The sequence below is a fragment of the Solea solea genome, chromosome 12, assembly GCF_958295425.1.
Source record: "Solea solea chromosome 12, fSolSol10.1, whole genome shotgun sequence".
In the NCBI taxonomy this organism is placed as follows: Eukaryota; Metazoa; Chordata; class Actinopteri; order Pleuronectiformes; family Soleidae; genus Solea; species Solea solea.
In genome coordinates this window covers 14,420,242-14,445,172 of record NC_081145.1, presented here as the reverse complement: position 1 = coordinate 14,445,172, position 24,931 = coordinate 14,420,242, and the positions used below count along the sequence as shown (strand labels likewise).

The following is a 24,931-nucleotide window of genomic DNA, read 5'->3' as shown; positions in this document are numbered from 1 at the left end:
GCTGCCTCTTGTTATTGCAATTTAAAAACGGTCTTCATTACATCGCAGACAGTTTTCTCTACAAGGCTTTGAGTTATGGCAGATTTGCAATCAATAAAAAGCCCATGTCTGCAGTATTTAAATAAGCATCTAACACCACCTAGTGGCATATTGGACACAGACACTGACACTACAGTCAATTCAAGTTATAACAAACTTGAATTACTTGACAGTAAATCTAACCAGACATTAGATATTTTAGGGATAGTACATTTCAAAATAAAGTAAAGGTGCTTTACAGTAGAAACTAACTGTACAGGTGTTAACATTCAAGTAGTAAAAACCAAAACATAGACATATAAAATCAAAGAGCAATGAATAAGTAAACACCAAAAATTAAATATGTGCCATACAATAAAAGTGTGTTTTAGAGGAACAATGAGTAAGATTTAGCAATATTTATTGGATATATAATAACCCTCACCTCAGCATTCCCTTACAAGTGTGTGGGGAAACCTTCAGTTACCTTTAAATCATTGCAAAAAACACAATTGCAAAATGGTGTCCTCCACAGAGCTGACCCGGCTCCTGATATTAACTTAGAGGCCTCATGCTGGACAAAAACAACAATTCATTCAGATCTCAGGTGTCAGTCTCATAGGCAATGACAAATAATGTATAGGCAGGAGCCAGAGCTTTCAAAGCTTTAAGTGGGACACATGACCAGGCTTGTAAAGTTACAAACACAGGCCACCTTAAGAAACAACAAATTTCTATTGAGTTATAAATGAAAAAAATAATAATAATAATGTATTTCAAAGCTGTATCTGCAATTTGAATAGCTCCTCCCACTTGTGTTGGTCAATTACAGTTTTTCTCAATTGCTAAAACACTAAACCCTATTGTCTGAACCAAATGCTCAGTTGCCTGAACCCACTGATTGACTCAGTCACTCTTTTGGCAAAAACATAAGCACTTTTCACCTGTTTAGACAAAACTTGCCAACACATTTTCATAGTGATGCACCTGTGCTGCATAATGGTGAACACAGGTGACAAAAGTCAAACACAATTAGAGCACAAGTGTCACCACGTGAACACAACAACTCAAAACTGATCACACTTGTGGATAATGATGTGAGGGAACATATAAGCCAGTTCAGAGAGCACTGGTTTGTGAGGCCCTATGATGGATAGAAATTTGAGAGGAAGAGTTTGTGTGAGAGGAGGTTGAGGTGGTCAGTGAAGACATCTGATGAAATCAGAGCGACTGTGATTGACCATGTTCTTGTCCATGGTATGAGCATGAGGGAGGCCGGACAAAGGCTACAACCAAACAACAGTAGATTCACTGTGTCCACCATAATCCGAAGGTTTAGAACAGGTAATTACCTTTTTTGACATTATAGTATAGTATAGTATGTAAATGTTGACAGCAATTACTGTATGACATACTATATACTGTACCACAGTATACTGTAAGTAAATATATGTTTCAGTACATCACTGTACCAATGTACTGTAGTATTGTAATGGAGGGTTGGTCTAACTGTTTGTAGGCCTAGTATTTCATGTATATTCTTTGTAACTGCATGTTCTCTTTTTGTAGAATTGAAAGACTGCCACATGGGGCAGGTATGTTCTCCCCGCACCAAGAGACCCTAATTGTTGATATGGTCCGTGAGAACAACACCATTAAACTGAGTGAAATTCAGCAGAAGATCATTGAGGACCATGTAAATTTTGAGGGTATCAACAGTGTCAGCCTCTCTACTGTTGATCGTGTCAGACTGCACATGAAACAGCCTGGATACGGCATGCTAGAGGTTTTTCTCCGGTTGCCTGGCCACACAAAATATGGCCTGTGATGTGGATGAAGTCCTGTGGCCTGACCCAGTACAGAGACATGATGATGTGGCTGAGTAATGCACTTATTTGTATATTTGTGTACTTTACATTTTGTACTACTTTACATGGGCTTACTGTACACAAGTGGCAAATGCATACGATTTTGTCTTTTTGTACAAATGCTAAATGCACAGGTTTTTTTGTTTTGCCACATCCATTTAGCCTACAGTGAACAATAAACATTTATTTCTCCAGCTTCATGTCCTGAGCATTGTGTTTTCAATTTTTCTACATAGTGTTTAGTGACTGTTCAGTAGTGTTTTTAATTTTGATTGACTCGGGGCACGATTTGACAACATAGTTCAGTTTTGAGCACAGATTGAACTGTTTTGAGGTGAAAGTTTGGTTTTGCAAGAAGAGTCTGAGGTTTTGTGAATGTAGCTTGAAAATTGGGTTTTGTGTTCACAGTTTAGAGAAAAGGAGAGCAGCTTTCAAGAAATGTGTCTTAGCAATCGAGAAAAACTGTAATACATTTTCTCACTTGTTGTCTTGTAGGTTTAATGTGCAGTAGTTCGAGTGTTAACACAGATAAAGCAGGTAATTAATAAACAGGTTAACATACAGGCAAAATGTAGCATACAATAATGGAACATAATGACTTAGCAGTTTAAAAAGAACAATCCACAAAAGTGTGGAGTGTTTTGCACAAGGACTCTCTGGAAGGTCAGCAATAAAACTATTTTTTATTATCATACCAATTGTATCCCCCTAAATGGCACTTGTGTTTTTTTTTTTACAAGGTGGAGTATTAGTATAGTACCGTTATCGCTGATTACTCAATCATAACAATGAGCTGCTGCTGCCAACAGAGGGCGGTAAAATAGATCAGGGACCGAGACTGTCGACGGTGCCAGGTTTGCTATTTTTCCGGAATCCGGAATGCATAACACACTATTACCATATATCTATTCCACTGTGTATATATATACGTATACATACGTGAATATGTAGAACATAATAAAAAAAAAATCACAACATCGAGATCTTAAATCTTCTACATAAATTAATAGTGTCAGGCGGTGAACAACTTTGCAGTTTAAAATGAAAAAGTGTTGTGTCGTTTACTGCGTGTTGTGTTGAGAGAAGTAAAACTTTAGAACCAAACCACGAGGACACGACACTGGCAACTCAGTGGAAAGCTGTCTAACGCTAGCTGCGCAACAGGCAAGCAGCTAGCGTTGTTGGCAAACAACAGTCGTGGTCTGACACCGGTACTGAACGTCCCGGGTCGTGAAATCAATGCGTATTGACTTTGTACTACACACGAAGCAGTGGAACGAGTTTTCCACAGTTGTCAACGATTTTGGCGTGATTTTATGGACTTCAGCCGTACAGCATTAGCTTGTTTTGCTGCGACTACGTTAGCTAACGGTAGCTCATGCGCTAGCGTGACATACGTATGTTAACGGTTGAAGGAAGGAAGGAAGGAAGGAAATTAACTGGCATAGGTAGGATCGCTCCGCTCCATTTGCTAAGCTACTTTGTGGACGTTTCGGCTCTACATCGTGACGCATCTTGAAAATGTGACTTGTGCAGCCTGTGAGACATTTAACACTATTTGTTAATGAGATAGTTGGTAGGTGTCGCTAGCTGTCAACAAAAGTCCTTGCTAGCGGTACTGCAAATTTGCCACAAACTTCTTAAGAAGTTGTGAATCAGATTGGGTAATCTGATTGATTTGTGCTACTAATAAGCAGGTGTGTTAGTCGTTTGTTGGCGGACTGTTTCTCTTTAGCGACAGCGGGACAAACCCATGGCATCGGGTGTGATTGAGAGTGAAGCCGTGCTACATGGTTTAAGTGATATGAATTTGAACAATAGCAACCCGGATTGTGTCACACCCAGGAGGACTCATGGTGGAAACAGGCAGACTTCCAGTCCCTCATCCTCCGGGGTGTCCGGAGAGGGTGACGTGGAGGAAGTAGATGAATTACAAAATAGCACCATTGAAAATGGCGAAGAGGCACAGAAGGAGAGTCTGACGACAAGTAGAGTTACGCTGCAGGAGAAGACGACACCAGAACATGGACAGAAACAGCCAGCAGCAAGAAGCTCTACTCCAGTGAAACCTTCCCAGCCACGCTCACCATCTGGACCTGTAGGAAGGTCTGTCATATATGCATTTAAAATGCTAAATATTTCAGTGTCTGGCATGTCTGCGTCATGACAACATGAGCTTATTTATGGTTTTCTTTCCTTCTTCCTCTGTTTCTGGAGGAGTGTGGGAGCAAGGATTTTGCCATAAGTCCTCCAAAGTTGTGAAATGTGGCATATTGAAATTGCAAATATTCTAAGATCCACACATTTTCAGTGAGTAAAGTAAAGTATCATAAAAGCTTATCATCATTTTACATGTTTTAAAAAAAAGATTACAATGACCTTCTTGAGTTTCAACTTTGCTCAAGTAAACTATATAGTATAACCTTGACATTACCTTAGGGTTGATCAAGTGGCAGGTTTTCCCAGTATCCCAGTATTTCTTCATTCCAAAACTGCTGCTCACCCAGACTCCAGAATCTCACCCTGAATTACTATTCAGACATAGGCACTACAAGTGCTTTGACAGGCCAGTTACCATTCATTGTTATTGCCAATATTGTTGCTGTTAGTTGCTGTGCTTGTCCTATGAGAGGAGAATGTATCTTAACATGTTGGCATTGCAGTATTTGTAGAAGCCAGGTTTAGAGTTTATAACATTTTTTATTATTATTATTACTATTATTTAATATTGTTGAGGGGTGACCATAAATCTCAACTATTGCTTGTTATTCTGGCAAAGGACAAACATATCATATAATCATAATACCATGTATAAAAATGTTCCACGGGCAAGAATATAAAAAAGAACCACTGTGTTAAAAGAACACAATCAAAAATGATGTAACGTTCATTCATTAATTAATTCATTGCCTATCGCTTTATCCTCCACATGTAATCTTTGTTGTATCATGTTAATAGAATGACTCTTGTTTCACTGTAGTGGTATACATAAACAAACAGACACATCACTACATGTGCAGTTAAAATGGAAAACATATGTATGAAAGGGGTTATACATCAGGATAACTGCACTTAACAAATTCAATTTAGCTTATGAAGAGGACATTTCTACATGTTGTCATCTTGACATGTGTGATCCTTTGTGTGGAAGGATAAGTGAGCATGGTTTGTGCTTCTACCTTTTGTTGTCAGCATAACCAGCCATACTGAATGAACTGCTTCAGGAAAGCTAAAATAGGCCACCCTATCTAACCAAAGAAAATTGCATATCAAAGTTATCAAGCAGGAGAGTATGCAGGAGGAACTCGGGACTTTCTTGAAGCAGGGTTAAACCACTTGACCTGTTGTGTTAATAAGGGAACTAAATGCAAATAGTATTTTGGTAATGCAATGAGGGATGACATGTCAACAAATTGTTGTACATGAAGCGGGGATTGTTTTTATAAAGTGGTTAACATATAATAAAGTTATTAGCAAGTCTGATGAAATCAGGTCTAGGATAACTTACCATTATGTCAAGCCTAAGTAATTTTAGGTCTACTAAGCTGACAACCAGTTATTATTGTAGGATACTTAATTAAACAGTTTTGTTTCATAAGGTTAGGGTTAACAAACCTAGAAATTATAATTTTCTCAAATGTCATGTTTTGTCCACAAATCAGTTTGAAAAATCAGAAAGCTTGTTGTAATTGTTAAAAAAAAATAACTCAAACCAATCAATCGATGATAAAAATAGTTGATGATTAATTTTGTAACCCATTAATAATTGAATAATCTTTGCAGCCCTAATAGTTTTTATTCAGATATTTATTTTTTTAATTTTTGAGTCAGTGTGGCTGATTAGATTTACATTCAGTGAGGTCACCATTACACTTTAGATTGCAAGCCTCTATTTAGGAAACTGCATTCCTGTGGCACCCAGACCTGTCTCAGTTTGCTTGAGTGTATTGTAGTGATTAGTGAAAAACACAAGCAAACTGCTACACTGATACCTTATGAAATGTTGAGAACCAAATTCCCAGAGTGTTTTTGTGTCTGGGAATACAAATACAGTCATGCATGTGCTCAATGCATCAAAGGAGCTCTGTATAGTAAAGATACAGATGTCACGATCAGCATTCATGGTTTATAACTAATCCCTCAACACAAGCTGGTAAGCCTTTCAAGAAGCCAGCGATCTGATTACATGACTAGAAACAAGCCTACACATTCAGAGACACTCGATCAACATGTTAACAAGTCTGGGTGCATGACCAACTTAAAGCACTTTAAATTAGTTAAAACAAGTAATTCACAATTCTGTATGTAGTGTGACCTTCCAATTAGTATAGGGGGTCACCCACAACTCAGGACTGTCATTCATGCATTGATTAGTACTATAGTGTAGGGTATTACTCAATAAATGGTCCCTTAATTAATAATCAATGTATGTGAATAATTTTAAATATTTGGCAGTAGTGCTGGGCAACATATTATTGTCAAATCAATTTGAATTTAAACAAGACAATCAGCAATTCACAAACACCGCAATGTCTTATATAGCACCTGGGTCTGCTATTGTCACTTTAAACTTACAGGGTGTGGTCTACATTTGCTATACTTTGACATAACAAATAATTGGTGGCCTCTCATTCCACACCCCAACAAGCTTGGGTGGTTCTATGACCCATTTAGTGCCTTTATGTCCCCATCCTTGCATTTGAATGTAGAACAGTCTATAATTTAATACCGCAATGCTCCATTTTGTATTTTGTTTTTTTTAGTTTTCTTTACAGTATTTAATTTGTTTACAATGGTGAGGCTGTTATTGTATGTAAATGGTACACAATTATGTAAGGGTTTAGTGAAAAACTGAGTCGATTGAGACTGCCATTCAAGCGGAATTTGGAAACAAGAACAAAACTGCATTTGACTCTTGGTAGAGCATTATGACTTCAATGTTTCCCCCTTAATCCTTTGAGGACTGTAGAAGTCACAAGCAAGTGTTGACAGATGACCATTTGTATCTGTTAGGATTTTGTTGGTCATAGATAATCTTTGCTTCCTCTTACTCTAATTGAAATTGGAGTACAAGAGAGTCTTTCAGTAAGTACAAGCTTTAAAACTTTTACAGTAGCAAAACATTTTTGTGTTCTAATTTCCAGTCTTGATCGCCAAGAATCAGTCGCGACAACAGAGGCCCGTTTAAGAATGGAAGGAGTTGAACTTAAGGAAGAGTGGCAAGATGAGGACTTTCCACGGTACTTTTGCATTTTCTCATTGTTTTAATAAGTCATGTATGGATCACAGTTTTGTATCATATCTTTGTGTTTTAAAGTCACATAGACAGAAGACCTACTGATGACCTGTTCCCCTCTTGTTTTATTTTCAGGCCCCTACCAGAGGAGGAGGAGCTTGAAGAAGAGCTTTTTGCTGGGTCATCTGAAAACCGAGACCCTGGTAAGGAAAACAGAATATTATAATATCACAATATATACAGTAAATACATGTCCATAAAACAAACATGCCAGCATTTGTACAAATAGAGTGACATTGGTTGCTGTACTTTCTTATTCAGTCATGTTTTTGTTTTGTTTTTTAAATTTATTTTGAATTTATTTTAGTTTTTTATCTGAACAAAGAACAGATGAGGGCCAGGACAACTACAATTGCAAAGCAATTCTTATCTACTACTATGACTATACAGGTATAATAGAGCAGAATAAAAATAAGTGCAGTCCACAGTGCATACCAGACATGTTCAGATGAACAGACATGTTTTAAGAGCCAAGAAAGTATTAAGAGTCTTTGAATTTGTGGCAGTCCCATTTTTCCCAGTATTTCTCTCCTGTTTCCTTTTGAAGTCTTAGCATAAAAGTTAGTCAGTCTTGTTTCTCCCAAAATCTTTTCAAAAGTTAATTCGGAACTAATGTCAGAGCTCAGCACTCCCGAGTTGGCAAGATCAAAAAAGTGTCTTGGAAGACTTTCTTTCAAGTCTTCCAATGGTTGAGTGATAGTGGATTTTTAAAGGCTGATACAAAGCCAATAATGGAAGGAAATGAAAAAACTGCCCTGATATTTCAAAGATTTGCAATGGAAATATAAAAGCAGAACACCATTGTATTGCATTAATGAAAACATAAACTAATTCTGGATTTAAGATTGCTCTCTAAACTAAACATTTGGTGGGAATGGTTTTGTATTATAGTAGAAAGCACTCAAACCTGTGTATATAAACTGTGTATAAACAGTATAATCACTAATGTCTTGGTATCTACTCTAGACTATGTAATCAACCATAGCAAGAGGGCAAAGAAAAAGCTTGCAGCACCAGACATCAGTCTGACATTGGATCGCAGTGAGGGCTCTCTTCTCTCAGATGAACTGGATGAAAGCACAGAGCTAGACCTTGATGACATCGACACACCCTCAGACAACAGCAATGAGTTTGAGTGGGAAGGTAAAGGCTTAATTATATCATATATTGGCCCAGGTACCAGGAACGACATTGCTCTTGCAGGCCATCGTTAAGGCACGTTTCCACTGCAGTGAAAGGCCAGGAATGATAATGTAAAGTAGCATGATGACATGTAAGCAATCCACACCCACAATGGAGGTCTAAAATTGGAACAATTGGGGCTTAAAAAAAACTGCACAGCTGTTTTGAGAAGTCATTGCAGCTTTGAGAGAGTAAAGACAGCAAGAAAGAAGAGGAAGAGTGTATTTGCTGCAAACAGCTGTTGGGTGATGCAGTGGGGCAGCTGAGCCAACTAACAGCAGAGTTAACAGAGAAGCTATCTAACACAAGAGCTAATAGTATAGCTATCAGAGATGCCATCAAGTATAGAAACTATTAAGTATGGAAAGTTTCGGATCATATTTGAAACTGTGTCAGGAGTACTTAAATATCAGGACACCATTGTAGAGTGCAGGACAACAGGAAACAACAACACAATAAAACGTCAACAATAGTAACCATGAAGAGATCCATGTCGTGCTGTTGTTTGCTTTGTTACTAGAATGAGCTCTTGTAACAAAGCAAAGTCAAAACACAACCAGGTATTGTCAGCATTGCTAAAATGACATTGGTTTGGTTTGTTACTTTAATTTTTTTAAAGTGAAATAAAATGCAGCAATCAGAAATGTAGTGCTGCAAGCTCCACCCACATTGGTCTTAACCCCCGAACAAAGCTGTTTTTTCAGGCCAAATAAATGGCCCATTACTTCCATCTAGTTCCTGTGGTAGAAATTCTCATAGTTCCTGGGAAAGTCCCCAGTTCCTGTGGTGGAAAGGTGCCTCTCCTGTGATTTATTGTAGCTTGGTCACAGCAAGGTAACGTTGACTTAGAATTTGACCTACATTTAATCTGTGATGTAACTTATTTATGGAAATATATGTTTTATTCACTGATTTGTAATGCATAAGCAAATGTGTTTTCAAACCAGTCTTTTATGTCCAGCGTCTTGGATGCATTGGCAATTACCCACGTTGATTTTCTAGCTTTGTGTAGGCAGCTGTAGTAGTTAAAATATGCTTTGTTGTTTTTCTCTGTTTCTTCACTGCTGCCTTCCCCTTTATCACTGAGAAGAAATGTTTCCATTCTCTGCCTGGATACAGGCTGCAGGCCAGCAACATGTTTCACTTTTCCTTGTGGTAAGGTCTCTTAGACAGCACCTGTGTTGTTTTCCCTGCCAGCCATCAGTCAATCAACCCCTATTTTTCAGTTGTTCAAACAAATCATGGTTTGAATCGTGTTTCATATCTCTTCATTTTTACTTGCTGTTTTGATGCATGTGTTTTTTGGTTTTTTTTTCCAACGAAAGTTTCTTGCATTTGAGGAAATAATCAAGCAAGATATTTTTAATGATCACTGTAAAGGTGCCGCTATCAAGTAGGAGCAATTTGGACCTTGACGATGTGTGCTTCTTAGTTTTGCATTGAGTCACATTTTCAATTTTTCTCACATTACTGGAACCTAATATATTGCAGTTGGTAGGGCTGGGTTACGATTCATAGCAATTGATGAAATGTTTAGATCGATCTTTTAATATATGCCGTTTCCTGTATCCTCTGCACAAAACTTGCGTGACTTGCCTGACTGCTTCACTGGAGCTAACCAATAAGGTAACAACCGAGTCAGCAGTTTTATTCATTACTCTGCCATCTGTGGTGTTGATCTTGTCACTACAAGACATCGGTCAGTGCGTCTACATGCATGTTAATTTCTTTGCATGTATACTCAGGCTCAGCAAGTTGTCCGATTGCCCGGCTTAGTTGGACTACGACCTTAGCTTGATTAAATTCTACATGTAAATGCACAAGTTGCTTTGCAGGGACACTGCAAAACAACATAACATTATGCAAAGAGGGCATGGGTAAGGCCAAGCTACAGCACCCTGTGCTTGACAAGTTGGGGAATTACTTCAGAAAGTCTGATGCACTTTTAGGCTGGACATTTTTAACTTGAGTTTGAGAACAATCACCAATGACTGTATTGTAGAGTAGTGCAACTATCAAATTAAACAGACCATTAATGTAACTACTTTCGGGTCAGTTATTTATGTAAATATTAATATTTTTAGTGATGCACCAGCTTAAAGTAATCCAAATCTTGTGCTATTACCAGCACTGGGTCTGCATTATTGGTAGATTGATATACTACATCTACTCTGCATACAGGTTTTTGGTGCTGCATCATTGACAAAACTCCTATTTTGCAAAGAGACCTAAAAAAAAAAGGCAAAGGTTTTAATATAAAATTGGACAATAGATGCTTTAAGTCATCTGTCGTCAATGCTCATCTGATGAGAGGATCCCTGGACCAGAGAGCTGTGGTTAAGTGTGGAGTATTTAAAAAACTCTTAATAAAACTCCACTTTTAACTGTTAATCCAGCAAACCTGCTGACTGCAGCTTTAAGACAAGGGTCACATGGATGTGATTGTTCCTGTTGATTTGCAGAGAAAGCATGCCTTCAGACACAAAACTACAAATGCAAATGCAAAAGTGTAATCTGGCTGTCAATTGATTGAATTGCATGTATTTGGAAAAAATAAACATTTGATCAAAATGTATTTGATTGACATAGATCTAATTTAAGAAAATCAGACAAGTCTCCATTAGTTAGAATATCCAAGCTGTGGGCTTAAGAAGCATTTTCCCCCCTTTAGATGATCTCCCAAAACCAAAAACCACAGAGCTGCTACAGAAAGGTGTGGCGTCAGTTCAGGAGTACTCGGTCTCAGAGGAGAGGGAGGAGGGTCGACGCTGGAGGATGTTTCGTTTTGGAGACCAGGAGCACAGAGTGGACATGAAGGCTATTGAACCTTACAAGAGGGTTATCAGCCATGGAGGTCAGAAGCATGACATTGTGATAACATTCCAATAAAAATACAATATATTTAAGTGTATTATATTTTGTTAAATATTAATTGTTTTAGTACCAGATGATCGAATATTTTTTTTTAACATTAGATCTTTCTTTGCAGGTTACTATGGAGACGGCTTGAATGCCATAATTGTCTTTGCCGTTTGCTTCATGCCTGAGAGCAATCAGCCAAATTACAGATACATCATGGACAATTTATTCAAGTGAGTGTTAATTTGAATTCCTTTGAACTTGTGGGCGCGAAACTTTTAAAACCATCAGTAATAGAAATGTCTTCTTTATAGGTATGTCATTGGCACACTGGAGCTTCTGGTTGCTGAGAACTATATGATAGTGTATTTGAACGGGGCGACCTCTCGTAAGAAGATGCCAACTGTCGGCTGGCTCAGAAAGTGTTATCAGCAGATTGATAGAAGGTGAGTCTGAATGGTGAATGGTCACAATTCTCAAAGTAACAAGCATCATTATGTTTTTTTTTTACATGTGTGTACATATATATATATATATATGTATGTGTGTGTATATATATATATATATATATATATGTATATATATGTATATATATATATGTATATATGTATATATATATATATATGTATATCTATATATATATGTATATCTATATATATATATGTATATATATATGTATATGTATATATATATATATATGTATATGTGTATATATATATGTATATCTATATATATATATATATATATGTATATGTGTATATATATATGTATATATATATATATATATGTGTGTGTATGTACCAGAGGTCGCGCTAGACTTTTTCGTTGTCTGTCATTCATAATCAATTTTCACCGGTCACTTTAAATGATAATAATGACATATTCAATTGCATTGTTCATATTGCAGTGGAATATGAACAGTTCACCCGTGGCCTAAACGCACAGTCTCACACCTTCCTCCTGGTCCACATGGACTTAAATCGCGTGCCTGCTTGCGCGTAGTTGCGTGTGGTAGGAACCCCCGCAACATGCGCTCCTTCTGCACCAGTGGATCAGCTGCACCGGTCACAGACGCGCTCCAAAGCCTCCTGTCCATAGCTCTTTAACACGCTGTCAGCACTACAAGGATAGCGAGATGCATTGAGTACGGTGTCCAGGTCAGAAATTATGCTCAGATTCTCCGATGGGAATCTTTATTTTGTCGCACAACATTTTTCTATCCGCCCTCCTCCGCCAGGAGAACTCCCGCTCCCACTGAACTCGCCTAACATCCTTACTGCCGCTTCCTCGCTCCGCTGAGGCCAAGGGCTGAGTTTGTCCTTCATCTGCATCTGCATCTATCCCTCTTTTTTCACCTCTTTTATCAACATAGTTTTTGGGCTTTTTAAAGAAACTTCTGACACTCAACTGCCGTGACATTTTTCTTCTTTTCTACTTTCAACTTACTGTAATATGCTCTTCACCACCAAGTGGTCAGGGGTGTGAATTGCAATATGTCAAAATGACGGATGGCTCTCAGATTTTTCCGTCACCGTTTTAAAAAAACGGTCAATGACGGAAAATATTCGGTTAACGCGACCCCTGGTATGTACACGTGTGTGTGTTTGTGTAATTTTTTTCTTTACTGTTCTCACATTTTTTGCACAGGTTAAGAAAGAACTTGAAGTCTTTGATAATTGTCCATCCTTCTTGGTTTATCCGCACCCTGCTGGCACTGACGAAACCTTTCATAAGGTATCTGTAATGTTTCAGCTTATTAAACGTTTTAAATAATCTTTCTTTGAAGCGGCATCCACGCATTTCATTTGAAAACTAGCAATTTCAAATTCCAAACATAATTCCCTATAGCAGTAAGATGTAAAATGTACTGTATATCTATACATTTCTTTGTTTTTCACAAGTCTCCATTTCTGCCCGTTCATAGCCTGAGATTGTGACATTTTCTACTTCTCTTCGCAGCTCCAAATTTAGTCAAAAAATCAAGTATGTGTACAGCTTGACAGACCTTGCAGCACTGGTTCCAATGGAGTATGTGTCAATTCCAGATTGTATCAAACAGTAAGTATGTTTCACTCAAGCACATCAGCTCTTTTCTATCTGTTTCGGTGACGACTCTGGTTTTATTTCAGTTGCAATGCGTGTAATGCAACTGATTTATGCTGATTTTGTAACCCCACAAAAAAATGTGTTACTAATCACCTTGCCAAATTTGAATGATTTAAAAAAAAAAAAAAAAAAAAAGTCACTTTGTGTTTCACGTCATGTAAAATTCGCCAACATTCTCTGCTCGGAAACCCTGATGGCCACTGGAGAACTCACACTTATACACACTTAAGTGCCGACCAAAGCGTTTGAGCAGTAGTTACGCAAATTATGGCTCTGCTGCATCATCGAGCATCATCGAGCTGTATGACACGCCTCAAAAAAATCCAGATCAGAGCGCTGGAGGAAAACCGCTTTCAGTCTTTACGCCATAATTCTTAACTCCACACTTGAAATTCTTTCCGCTTCTATCTGGGGTCACATGACGTTTTGTGACCCGTTCACAGGATTTAACTACAAACCACGAAGCAGAAGGGCTGTCTTTTATTTCTTTTTTTATTGCATGATATGTTATTTCTTCAAAGATATTTGGATATTCCCTGCAGGTTTTGCTGTTTGGATATTTGGTTGTATATGTCTCCTTTTCTTGACTTAGTTTCCCCCTGCCCCCTCCTAAAGGTTTGACAACGAAAAAAATAGGACAAGCCGTAAAAGGTATATGCACTTTCACCCAGGATCAGTCTCGCATTTCACAAATACTAACAATAAAGATTGGCTGTTGGCTTTTAGAAATGCGCCCATGCACCTCATTCTGTTCCTAGTTTTTGTATTGAATCATACCCTCAGGCCAAAATTCCACTGTTCTCAATACCCCGCAGGGACAGGGAGGGCATTTCTGTGAAGCCGACTGAGTAACTGATTCATTTGCAAAAGTTGGTAGTTCAGCCAGTTCTATTAAATGAAGCTAAAACAAAATGTGTTGGCTATGTCAACAGCTATCGTCTATCTCTGTGATTAAAAACATTAATAAAGCAGGGTTTTTTTTTGTCCAAGACACACTGGTGCTCTACTGTTATGCTGACTCATAAAACTCATCAAGATGTTTAATGCACTGCTAATTCCTTATAGGAATGTCTTTTAAATGCTAGGTTCAGAGTTTGAGGTTTTGATTTTGGGTAAGTTTGCTCATGTTTTTAACAACTGAATGAGGTGGAAATACAAGGCTTGTTTTGTCTACTAAGGTCTGTTCAGTTCTGACGTCAACATCTGTCCTGGGGGATCCATTCACAAGTGGACCGCTTTAATTCAAGGTGTGAACACAAGTAAGATTATTTAAGGATGCGTTTGACCTCTGATTATACCACCATTATAACACCAAAGTATCCTGCCCACGGCACAATCAGCTGTTTCCAAACGGGTGACACAAACCGACTTCTCTCTCACAGAGCAGAGCAGCTCTACATGCAATTTGAGAGAAGATGTTTGCCCTTAATTCATCGTGGTTATCATGTTAATGCCAGCAGCCCTAATTTCCCATTACCCAGTATTAACATTTACCATTGTACAATGATTTGGCTGTCACTCTCCTATCCTATTTACCATGGACCAACCTGTGTAATCTGGCCGGCTGAGTGGCAAAAAAAAACTTAAACACCGGAGACACACAGACATTCTAATGCTTGGTATGAACGGTTCTTTTGTGATTGGATTTTTCAGAAATGATGCTGATGCCATGTCTGAACACGGCCTTAGTCACTGTGGTGTGTGGTTGCACATAACCATGCCCTCACTGATCACATGGCTCGTTCACTCTCACAGCTCTTTGCATGACCCACTGCTTGCTGATGTTTGGTTAATCTCTACAAAGCTTTGCCAGCCTTGATCAAACGCAGAAATATTCTGCCCATTATTGCACATTCAGTTGCTGAGGTTATTAATCTGCAGGTATGTTATGGGATGTTTGAACATCAGGAGAGAATTAAAATAACCATTCCATTGTGTTTTCTCAAGGTGTAAGGAAAAAAAGCAGCACCACAATTAGCTTTAATAGCGTTTTATTTTCCATTTCTAAATTTTCTTTAAATGTAAATGTTTAAAAACACTTAAAATATATAAAACAGGATAAAAAAAATGCATTACATTATTTGCAGGCATGCTGCAGATTTGTTCAAATAATGTAAACAAAAATGGAATTTGGCCTTCACACACTGATGGTTTGTATTCCTCACATACGGTTAGTGTTTTCAGTAAAAACAAAGATGTACCTGGACAATATATTAGTGTAGTTATGATTGTGGGATATGCAGTTATTGTAATTAATTCCTCAAGAAAGTAGTTTATAAAATGAAGGTAATCATGCGGCGTGTGTCTATAAATATTGCCTCACTGTCAGGGTGTTGGTCACATTTCAGGATGGGAATGGAAATGGAAAGTCGCCCTTGTTGTAGCCGTTGTTGCTTTCATTATCAGCTAGCTTTGTCCCGTAGCCTTGTAGTGCGTCTCATGGCTGATGAATCTGTTTGCAGGATCGACCAGGACATGCACGGTAAATTAGAGATTGCAGCTGCTGCGGTTCCAGAGTGACCCTGCTCGTTGTTGGAGGAGACGAGGAGGAGAAACGATAAGCAATGTTTCGAACCACAGCCACTCTTGGTGTTTATAATCTGGGCAACATGACTGACGACTTAAATGTTAGCATCAGGAAAGAGCCTTTTTACAGCCTGTTACATTGTGGAACTTTGTGTTGTATTTCTCTGTCAAAGCATCTTGATCAGCATTTCTTACACATGCTCTCTCAAGCATTTTTAATCATTTTTATTCACTGCCAATATATTATGTAAGACTTAGTTTATTGGTCTTCCCATGTTATTGTTGTATCTAGTCATTATTTAAGACACTCTCTTAAAAATGGTTGATGCATGCTCTGCTTTATTGCATTTAAATATATATATTTATATTCAAAAGGTGACAAAGGAGAGAGATTAATATATTTTTATGATTGCTCTGATTTTAAAATGCATTTTAGGTCTCTGACCCAATGAGTGGAATTTCATAGAACAAGTTTTCATGGCACCTTTTTCACTGTTCACTGTGTTCAAGTCTTGCCCGGGGAAAATAAAGTTTCACAATTTTTCGCCCCTCATTTGAATGTTGGAATCTTGTGGATGAAGATGTAGGAATTCATTGTATTTTCTCATTACAGTAAGGGCGTGTAATTACAAAATAAAAGCCCTATGAAATTGCAGAAGTAACAAAATCTGAATTTAAATTCAATTGATATTAAAAGGAAACTATAGTAGACCACCCCAGGGTGGCCCTCACAAAATATCAGACCATTTGGTTGTGTTATTTCAAAGTAAAAAAGGCCTTATGAAATTGCAGAATTTACCCTTTTTTTCCAACTAAATTCCGATAGATATTAAAAGAAAACAACCTATTTGATGGGTACCTAGCTCGGTAGGTATTAAAACAACAGCCCACCACTGGTTTAGCAGATCCACTGGGATGGTTTGAGTGCTGTCACAAAAACTACAAAAAAAAACGTTTCATAATGGATTTTTTATTGTTGTGTGTCAATTAAATGTACTGGGGGTAATAATGAATACAGAGTGGATGTTTTTACTGGTGTTTTATTTTGAAAATGTATTAGCATGATTTCTGATCATCTGAAGCTCAGTTCTGAGAGAAGAGGTTCCAGGCTGCTGGGGCTTGTTTGCGCCCTCTGCTGGACTCTAGAGGGAACTAGTTGAAGATGAGTGAGAACATCCGGCCTTCAAAATAATATCGAATTTCAAATAAAATGAGACAGCCCTGGAGCCCACATAAGCGAACAATGTGGTGTCTTTAGCACCTGACAAGTTTGAGGCTTGTCAAAGGAACTGTTGGACAGTTTTGCAGTTAACAGTCAGACGTTCCTTGTATGTAGGTTTATTTTAAACACGTTTAAAAAAATAAATAAAAGTCAGTAATCAACATTCACTGAAAATAGGCATACATACATTTATTTAGATATATAAGTTTAATACAGTGCCAGTTTTGCTGTAGTGACAAGAAAGATGATTATATAACATCTCCTTAAAACCTTATAGTGACAGGATTCAAATATGACATAGTATATACGTATACTCCATACTTAGTATATTATAAGTATGGAGTATTACCATAACAGTGCAAATGATTATGAGCGTTACGGAATAACAGAAAATGTATCTTTTTACAACGGATCATTACCCAAGGCTTTAAGACGTAAAATTGTCTCCATACATCGAATGGCAATATCATCGACTGTGGGATCAAACTTATTTGCAAATAGGTGCTGTTGTTTCAGGAGCCACCAGAGGTCGCCAGCTCCATATACACAAATCGCTCGTCTGTAAGTCCCAGTGCAATGAGGGTATGGGGCTCCATTTCTTACATCGCCTGCTAGAAAACTCCACTTCACCACACGAGCAATAGCTTGCATGTCTGACACATCGTACTTAATGTTGGTAGGAACTGACCCGGGAACAGAGGGCATCCTCTGCAGAGTGGCCCACATGTGCTCATCAGGGCTGTACGTGTCCTTCTCCCACTCCATAAAAGTCTGGATTTTTCTGTCCTGCATCACATGTTTCACAAAGTCTCTGGTGACCACAAAGTAGGCATTTCCTGAGAACATTGGGCCGCTTATAGGAGGAGGACTTTTCTTTATGTCCGTCCTGATGATAGTGTCTGAGACATTGTGGTGATATTGCCAGCGCATTTTCTTAAAGCCCACTGTGTCCTCAGTCTCCATACTGTTTCTTCCATTGAGGGCCTTCAGTGCCTTTACAATCTCTCCATTAGTTTTGATGGGGAAGTCTGTACCACAGGTGTTGAGCAGGTACCTCCACTTGATGGGCGACTGAAGCAGATCTGTCATGCAGTTAAGATCAGCCTGCACTCGGCTCCACGAGGCATACAGCACACTTTCTAATTTACTTGCTATAAACACATTGGGAAAACATGAAATAATAGCCTGGACAGCCATGTGAAATTCTTTAGGGGACTTTTGGTCCACGTGCACACAGTAGACATTCTGAGGTGCATAAACTGCTCGAAGAAGTCGCTCAAACATCTCCGCTTGGTCATGGATCACCATGGAATATGCAATAGGAAAATCCCTTTCTTCATGACTGAAAGGCACTGTAACGAACCCTCTCCAGTTAATGTAAGATGGGCAGTCCTCGGTCACATTAAGGTAGAAATCCGTGGATAAAACTTTTGTCTTTTTCGTTGATGTCAGAAGTGCTTCTACTTTAGTTTTCTTGCCCTTAAAGTCTCCAGTGATGATAGCTGAACATCCAGGCAGGTCCAGAGAGAATTGCAGTGGTATCACGTGATCGGACAATGGCTCTCTGCCAGAGCCATCTCCCAAAAGGATGAGGAAAAGGCACATACCCATGGAGGTGATAATAGAGCTCAAATATAATAGAGCTCTGCAACGTCGCAACCTCGTCGTAGCCATGCTCTTGTCAGGTGCATGCAACTCAAGTGTTTTTCAAAACAGCTTTCCTATTAGGTGTGTCAAATTCCAAAGAGTTTGTCTTTTTGCCAGAGAGGAAGGAGTTGGAATTTGATTTAAAAAAAAATTCATTTTTTGTTCCTCTTCATTTTTAATTGTTAATACACTATTTAACATGCAGTAAATTGCCAGATAAAACTGCCAGATGTTTAAAGTTATGCTGAAAAAAATTTAAAAAAAATCACTTATTCTATATTCTTATATTCATATTCATATTCTTATACATTTTTCTGGTACTTTTATGGTTAAAATAAGCAGGACATTTTGAGGCTTAGGTGTTAAAGAGTTAACATCTCAGGTTGATTTAGGGGCAACAATTTATTAAATTACAGCCCAAACACTCACACAGTGGTGCGAGGACCTATTGCAATAGGTACTAAACGTTGGTGAAAATGGGAAAATTGGCACACAAATCAGAACTTTCATAAAATAATGGAAATGCATAAAAGTCTGGCTATGAAGTTATTACAGGAGTAAAGTTATATAAATAGATTGTTGAAACACATGCAAGACATATTTTAAATCATGGTGATGTAGACAACACGCTAGATGCTCATGTTCACCAAAAAGAGCCGTCTTTGATTCTGTAAATGTCACAGTGCTACTGTCCATGATAACACACAGTGCTTTATCCCTGTGCTCCACTCTCACTGACGACTGCATGGAGAGATCAATGTAGTTTCTCCAGCTCTTTTTGATGAAAATTAGGTTGTCGCTTATTGTCTACATCACTGCAATTTGTCATTCAAATGTTATCGTTGGCGGAGGTTTGAATCTGTGCATATCTTTCTAACTTTACTTCAGTGTCACAGTTTCAAGCGAGGGTGCCTTCGCCCTACCCACAGTTATCATCCATCCATTACCTACCACTTTATCCTCCACCAGAGGGTCGTGGGGGATGCTGTGCCAATCTCAGCTGACATAGCCAACAACCATCCACTCTCACACAGACAATTTAAAGTGTCAAATTTACCTAATCCCCATATTGGGTTTTTTTTGGACTGTGGGAGGAAATTGGAGAGCCTGGAGAAAACCCACACACATGGGGAGAACATACAAACCACTACAACAACCGTGTGGCCCCCCCCCCCCCACAGTTATAGTTTTATTATTATTTATTATTGTCAGAGAGGGATTTAATTGTTTTCCCAACATTTTATGGGGTTATTTAGATTTTTTTAGGTTTGGATAAGGAAATAATAATAATAATAACAAGAAATTCAGTGAAACTCAATTTTGCCTCTGTTTTCATTTTAGGAGGTGCTATAGAGCCCTTGAGCAACGCACGGGTTTGGGACCTATGCCAATATTGCATTTTCGCCCTTTCAGGTTAACCCCCTTCAAAAATGACCGGAAAGCCACGTATATAATAATAATACTAATAATCTGAAGGATAACAATAGGTTCCTCGCACTCGTGCCATTCGTGGCTCGGGCCCTAACTAGTACAATCTGGCGTGTTTTTTATGTCGGTACGACAAACGCGCTTGGACGAGTTCGCTCATTTATGTAGGGTGCAAATCGCCAAAATGGACACCAAAATTTGAATTGAATTGTTGAGTTGAGGCCATGGTTACGGTCGATGGTTTCGTTCATCTTGGTCTATAACATCTTGCCACCAAGATTCGTGAAATTCGGTGAAATTCAAATGCCAATATCGCATTTTTTGCCAGACCTGACCTCCGTGGCTCAGGGTGTGATTCGCTTTTCTGGCATTGTCACAGTCTGACTTCAGTCCTTGCTTCTCTGTGAAATGTCACAAGACTGTCTGATAAAGAATAACCTGTTCCAGCTATGTGAGTCATGGGCCAGGCAACTATGAAAGCAAGACGTGTCACCGCCAACTGCCTCCATACCATAGTGAGCCTTTGCCACCCGTGTTCAGCCCCCCTTGACCCCACTGTCATTCATAACCGAACAGTTGAAATAGTGGACAGTTTCACTGTTACCTCAGAGTAACACACTTACCTTTGATCAGCACATCATGGATATTCATCCGTAAACTCAAAGGACTTCATGTTGCTCCTCATCTACTACTGCTACTTTATCAATGCGTCAGTAATTGTGTGCACCTAAGGCCATTATGTGCATTGCTATTTCAAACAAACAGTGGTCCTACTGCCCTCAGAGCAGGGTAACTTTAATTATAACGTAAAAAAACAAAAAAAAAACAATAATACTATGGCTAATGATAAGAACAATAGCCTCAAACTGGAGACTCGCCTTGATCTAGAGGAGGGACTTCTTTCTTTCACTGGCACAGAACGTTACACATTAGTGCCCAACTTCTTCTCTGCCAACATTGTCCCTGTACCTTTTGTCTTGCTCGTCCACATACCTATTGCCACACACGCACAAACATTTTTGCTCTCAGGTGACCTTAATAACTCCAATCCAAACTTTGATCTGCTCAGTAACTCTTTTGTTTTTCTTCTGTTGTAACTGATGGGCGCTTGTCTTCATTAAACACAGAATTGTATTGCATCAAATCTGATTGCATCAAATTGAATCCAAGCCCATGTATCAAGATACACATAGAATCATCCACTAAGGTGATAGATGAAAACCTCTACTCTGTTGTCATTGTGGAGTCCTGAGTGGAGGTTGCTGAGAGTTGAATTCAAAGGAAGGAAGTTCAAAGCTACAACATGACACTTTTAAAGAGAACGTGGTCTGACTTAGCGTTGTGCAAACCATGCCTCTGGCCACTGAGTGTCATAAAGACTTACCGAGATTTACATCTACTCAGTATTTGTTAAGTGAGATACGAGAAAAATAAAAAGCAACGCCACCAGCCTCACAATCTATGTCATCTGTGTTTGTACAGTGACTAGTGAGTCAGTTAATAAGTATGTTTGAAGATGATTTTTTTTTTTTTCAGCTTGTGATTAAATATTATGTCCACCAGTCTCTTTTCCTCCGCAGTTCAATCATTAGCATCCTGCATCCTGTGAGCTGGAGCTTCCTTAGTGAGAGAACTCTGATGGTGCTTCAGTAATGATTGGAAAGCACAAAGGTGTAGCAGGTTTGTCAAGGCAGCAAATGCCACATCACACAGAACAACACGGTGTGGATCGTAGGGCAGACTTGGGCATAGATCAGGGGTTCTCAACCTTTTGCAAGCTGGGCCCCCCCCCCCTTCCTGGAGCAACCCCCACTACACCACCCCTTAGATAGATAGATAGATAGATAGATAGCCCAGGCAATTCTTTTTAGGCCCACACTATTATTATTATTGCTATTGTTCTTGTTATTATTATTATTATTATTATTATTATTATCATTATTATTATGAGTAGTAGTAGGCCTATTATCATTACTAGGCTTTTGCTATGTAATTATATGAGGTTACATGCTCTATTATTATTATTATTATTATTATTTTTATTATTTATTTTATTTTTTTTCTCGATTTTTCTCGCCCCTCGAAAAACACAAGTGACTCTGGTTCTCAGGACCGGGTCGAGCGCTGCTCTCTGCCCGAGGATGAGCATCTTTTTCCGGAACTGCGGCGGCCATGCGCATGCGCGATTCATTTGCAGCCTGGACGCGGAGTGGTGTGTCTCCTCTCTGCTCTGACTGCTGAAGGCTGGGACTGCTGCGCTAGACATCTTAAAAATTAGATCGAGCCCAAAATTTTTCAACTCGAGGTAATGTTTGAGCAAGCATCAAAGTAGAACAACATTTTTAATTTTTAAATAATAAACTTATATGTATAAAATCTATTTATTTCAGAACTAATTTTAATACAAAACTATCGTCTTTTTTTCCTATGGAAAATCTAAACTACAGATATCTAATGGAAAGACAAAAAGATGCCAAATTAAAACAGGTTTTTTAATACATTTTTGTTTTGGCCCGTGACCACTCCAAATGTAATGATTTATTGAGGTGATCATGTCTCTCTCACACACTTTTGCTTATTCTTATGAGCTTATTATTTTTGTTACATAGCCTCTATATTAATCCCAGGTCTCGTTAAATCAATGTTAAATTCAACTAAACAATGACAAGTGATTTTACTAGTGTCAGCTACACCCAGTATAGTGCACATATATAGAGCGTGTGGCCATTCAGGAAAATTAATCAAATTAATTCAGAAAAACATAGCCATTTTGTTCCCCAATGCACACAGTGGTGTCCTCAATAAGTCACCCGCCGAGTTTGAAGCCTGTCAAAGGAACTGCTGGACAGTTTTGCAGTAAGCAGTCAGACATATAGAAAATAGGCATACATTTATTTAGATATATATAATAGTTTAATAAAGTGCCAGTTTTGCTGTAGTGACAAGAAAGATGATTATATAACAGCTCCACAACCTTTTAGTGACAAGGTGTTTAGACAGGATTCAAATGTAACATATATATATATATACATACATGTATATATGTATATATACATATCAAATGATATTTTGATAATAAATAAATGCGTACATTTCTAATATGCTTAGTTATCTGCATTAACTGTGGAGTATTACCATAACAGTGCAAATGATTATGAGCATTACAGAATAACAGAAAATTGATCTTTTTGCAACGGATCATTACCCAAGGCTTTAAGACGTAAAATTGTCTCCATACATCGAATGGCAATATCATCGACTGTGGGATCAAACTTATTGGCAAATAGGTGCTGTTGTTTCAGGAGCCACCAGAGGTCGCCAGCTCCATATACACAAATCGCTCGTCTGTAAGTCCCAGTGCAATGAGGGTATGGGGCTCCATTTCTTACATCGCCTGCTAGAAAACTCCACTTCACCACACGAGCAATAGCTTGCATGTCTGACACATCGTACTTAATGTTGGTAGGAACTGACCCGGGAACAGAGGGCATCCTCTGCAGAGTGGCCCACATGTGCTCATCAGGGCTGTACGTGTCCTTCTCCCACTCCATAAAAGTCTGGATTTTTCTGTCCTGCATCACATGTTTCACAAAGTCTCTGGTGACCACAAAGTAGGCATTTCCTGAGAACATTGGGACGCTTATAGGAGGAGGACTTTTCTTTATGTCCGTCCTGATGATAGTGTCTGAGACATTGTGGTGATATTGCCAGCGCATTTTCTTAAAGCCCACTGTGTCCTCAGTCTCCATACTGTTTCTTCCATTGAGGGCCTTCAGTGCCTTTACAATCTCTCCATTAGTTTTGATGGGGAAGTCTGTCCCACAGGTGTTGAGCAGGTACCTCCACTTGATGGGTGACTGAAGCAGATCTGTCATGCAGTTAAGATCAGCCTGCACTCGGCTCCACGAGGCATACAGCACACTTTCTAATTTACTTGCTATAAACACATTGGGAAAACATGAAATAATAGCCTGGATAGCCATGTGAAATTCTTTAGGGGACTTTTGGTCCACGTGCACACAGTAGACATTCTGAGGTGCATAAACTGCTCGAAGAAGTCGCTCAAACATCTCCGCTTGGTCATGGATCACCATGGAATATGCAATAGGAAAATCCCTTTCTTCATGACTGAAAGGCACTGTAACGAACCCTCTCCAGTTAATGTAAGATGTGCAGTCCTCCGTTACATTAAGGTAGAAATCCGTGGATAAAACTTTCGTCTTTTTCTTTGATGTCAGAAGTGCTTCTACTTCACTTTTCTTGCCCTCTAAGTCTCCAGTGATGATAGCTGAACATCCAGGCAGGTCCATAGAGAATTGCAGTGGTATCACATGATCTGACAATGGCTCTCTGCCAGAGCCATCTCTCAAAAGTAAAAGTAAAAGGCACATACCCATGGAGATGAGACAGAGGGTCCTCAAAAATAATAGAGCTCTGCAACGTGGCAACCTTAGAGAAGCCATGCTCTTGTCAGATAAAATGCAACTCAAGTGACAATCTTCAATGCAGTTTCTTGGTAAATCTAAAGAGGAGGAGCTGTAGTCATTTATGGTTTCACAAATGGGCAAACATTATCAGCCCTTCAACTAGGTGTGTCAAATGTCAAAGCATTCTTTCTCAACACTGCATATCTCAGGTTTAACTAGAGGAACAAGGGTCACTTTAATTTTCTTTTATATTTGTAAATCATGTACATTTCAGCTACTTTAGTTATGTGGTCACTTCATGGTTTCACAAATACCTCTTTAATATCATGTAAGAAGAAGAAAGAAATTCACA

General features: G+C 38.7%; 3 protein-coding genes across 9 annotated transcripts; 1 reads left to right on the top strand and 2 right to left on the bottom strand.

Moving 5' to 3' along the window:
• Window positions 1-3,004: 3,004 nt before the first annotated feature.
• On the top strand, window positions 3,005-16,408 carry bnip2 (BCL2 interacting protein 2). Of its 7 annotated transcripts, none has more exons than XR_009241851.1 (12): window positions 3,006-3,992; window positions 7,031-7,126; window positions 7,258-7,325; window positions 8,149-8,325; window positions 11,036-11,218; window positions 11,354-11,456; window positions 11,538-11,669; window positions 12,871-12,957; window positions 13,183-13,281; window positions 13,945-13,980; window positions 14,508-14,576; window positions 15,792-16,408. XR_009241851.1 is itself a non-coding variant. In XM_058645503.1 (11 exons), exons 1-11 carry the CDS (start codon window positions 3,640-3,642, stop codon window positions 15,847-15,849), a joined length of 1,392 nt encoding a protein of 463 aa, XP_058501486.1. In that variant the 5' UTR covers window positions 3,005-3,639; the 3' UTR covers window positions 15,850-16,408. The 7 variants fall into 7 exon arrangements, 3 of the variants coding, with proteins under 3 accessions (XP_058501486.1, XP_058501488.1, XP_058501487.1); XR_009241852.1 differs by having other exon boundaries at window positions 14,508-14,588; XM_058645503.1 differs by lacking the exon at window positions 14,508-14,576 and having other exon boundaries at window positions 3,005-3,992.
• A 1,017-nt stretch (window positions 16,409-17,425) lies between these two features.
• On the bottom strand, window positions 17,426-18,688 carry LOC131470004 (beta-1,3-galactosyl-O-glycosyl-glycoprotein beta-1,6-N-acetylglucosaminyltransferase 3-like). Its single transcript, XM_058645488.1, has one exon. The coding sequence runs from the start codon at window positions 18,686-18,688 to the stop codon at window positions 17,480-17,482; it is 1,209 nt and encodes a 402-aa protein (XP_058501471.1). The 3' UTR covers window positions 17,426-17,479.
• Window positions 18,689-22,671: 3,983 nt separating this feature from the next.
• Window positions 22,672-24,855, bottom strand: LOC131470553 (beta-1,3-galactosyl-O-glycosyl-glycoprotein beta-1,6-N-acetylglucosaminyltransferase 3-like). The gene has a single exon (XM_058646454.1). The coding sequence runs from the start codon at window positions 24,613-24,615 to the stop codon at window positions 23,314-23,316; it is 1,302 nt and encodes a 433-aa protein (XP_058502437.1). The 5' UTR covers window positions 24,616-24,855; the 3' UTR covers window positions 22,672-23,313.
• Window positions 24,856-24,931: the final 76 nt, after the last annotated feature.

What these genes read in the sequence shown, in the direction of transcription:
- bnip2 (XM_058645503.1), top strand. Translation starts at nt 3,640, where the DNA reads ATGGCATCGGGTGTGATTGAGAGTGAAGCCGTGCTACATGGTTTAAGT. An exon ending in CAAGATGAGGACTTTCCACG is followed by an intron (nt 7,127 to 7,257) that starts GTACTTTTGCAT and finishes TTTTATTTTCAG; the next exon opens with GCCCCTACCAGAGGAGGAGG. An exon ending in ATCTGAAAACCGAGACCCTG is followed by an intron (nt 7,326 to 8,148) that starts GTAAGGAAAACA and finishes TATCTACTCTAG; the next exon opens with ACTATGTAATCAACCATAGC.
- LOC131470553 (XM_058646454.1), bottom strand. Translation starts at nt 24,615, where the DNA reads ATGGCTTCTCTAAGGTTGCCACGTTGCAGAGCTCTATTATTTTTGAGG.
- LOC131470004 (XM_058645488.1), bottom strand. Translation starts at nt 18,688, where the DNA reads ATGGGTATGTGCCTTTTCCTCATCCTTTTGGGAGATGGCTCTGGCAGA.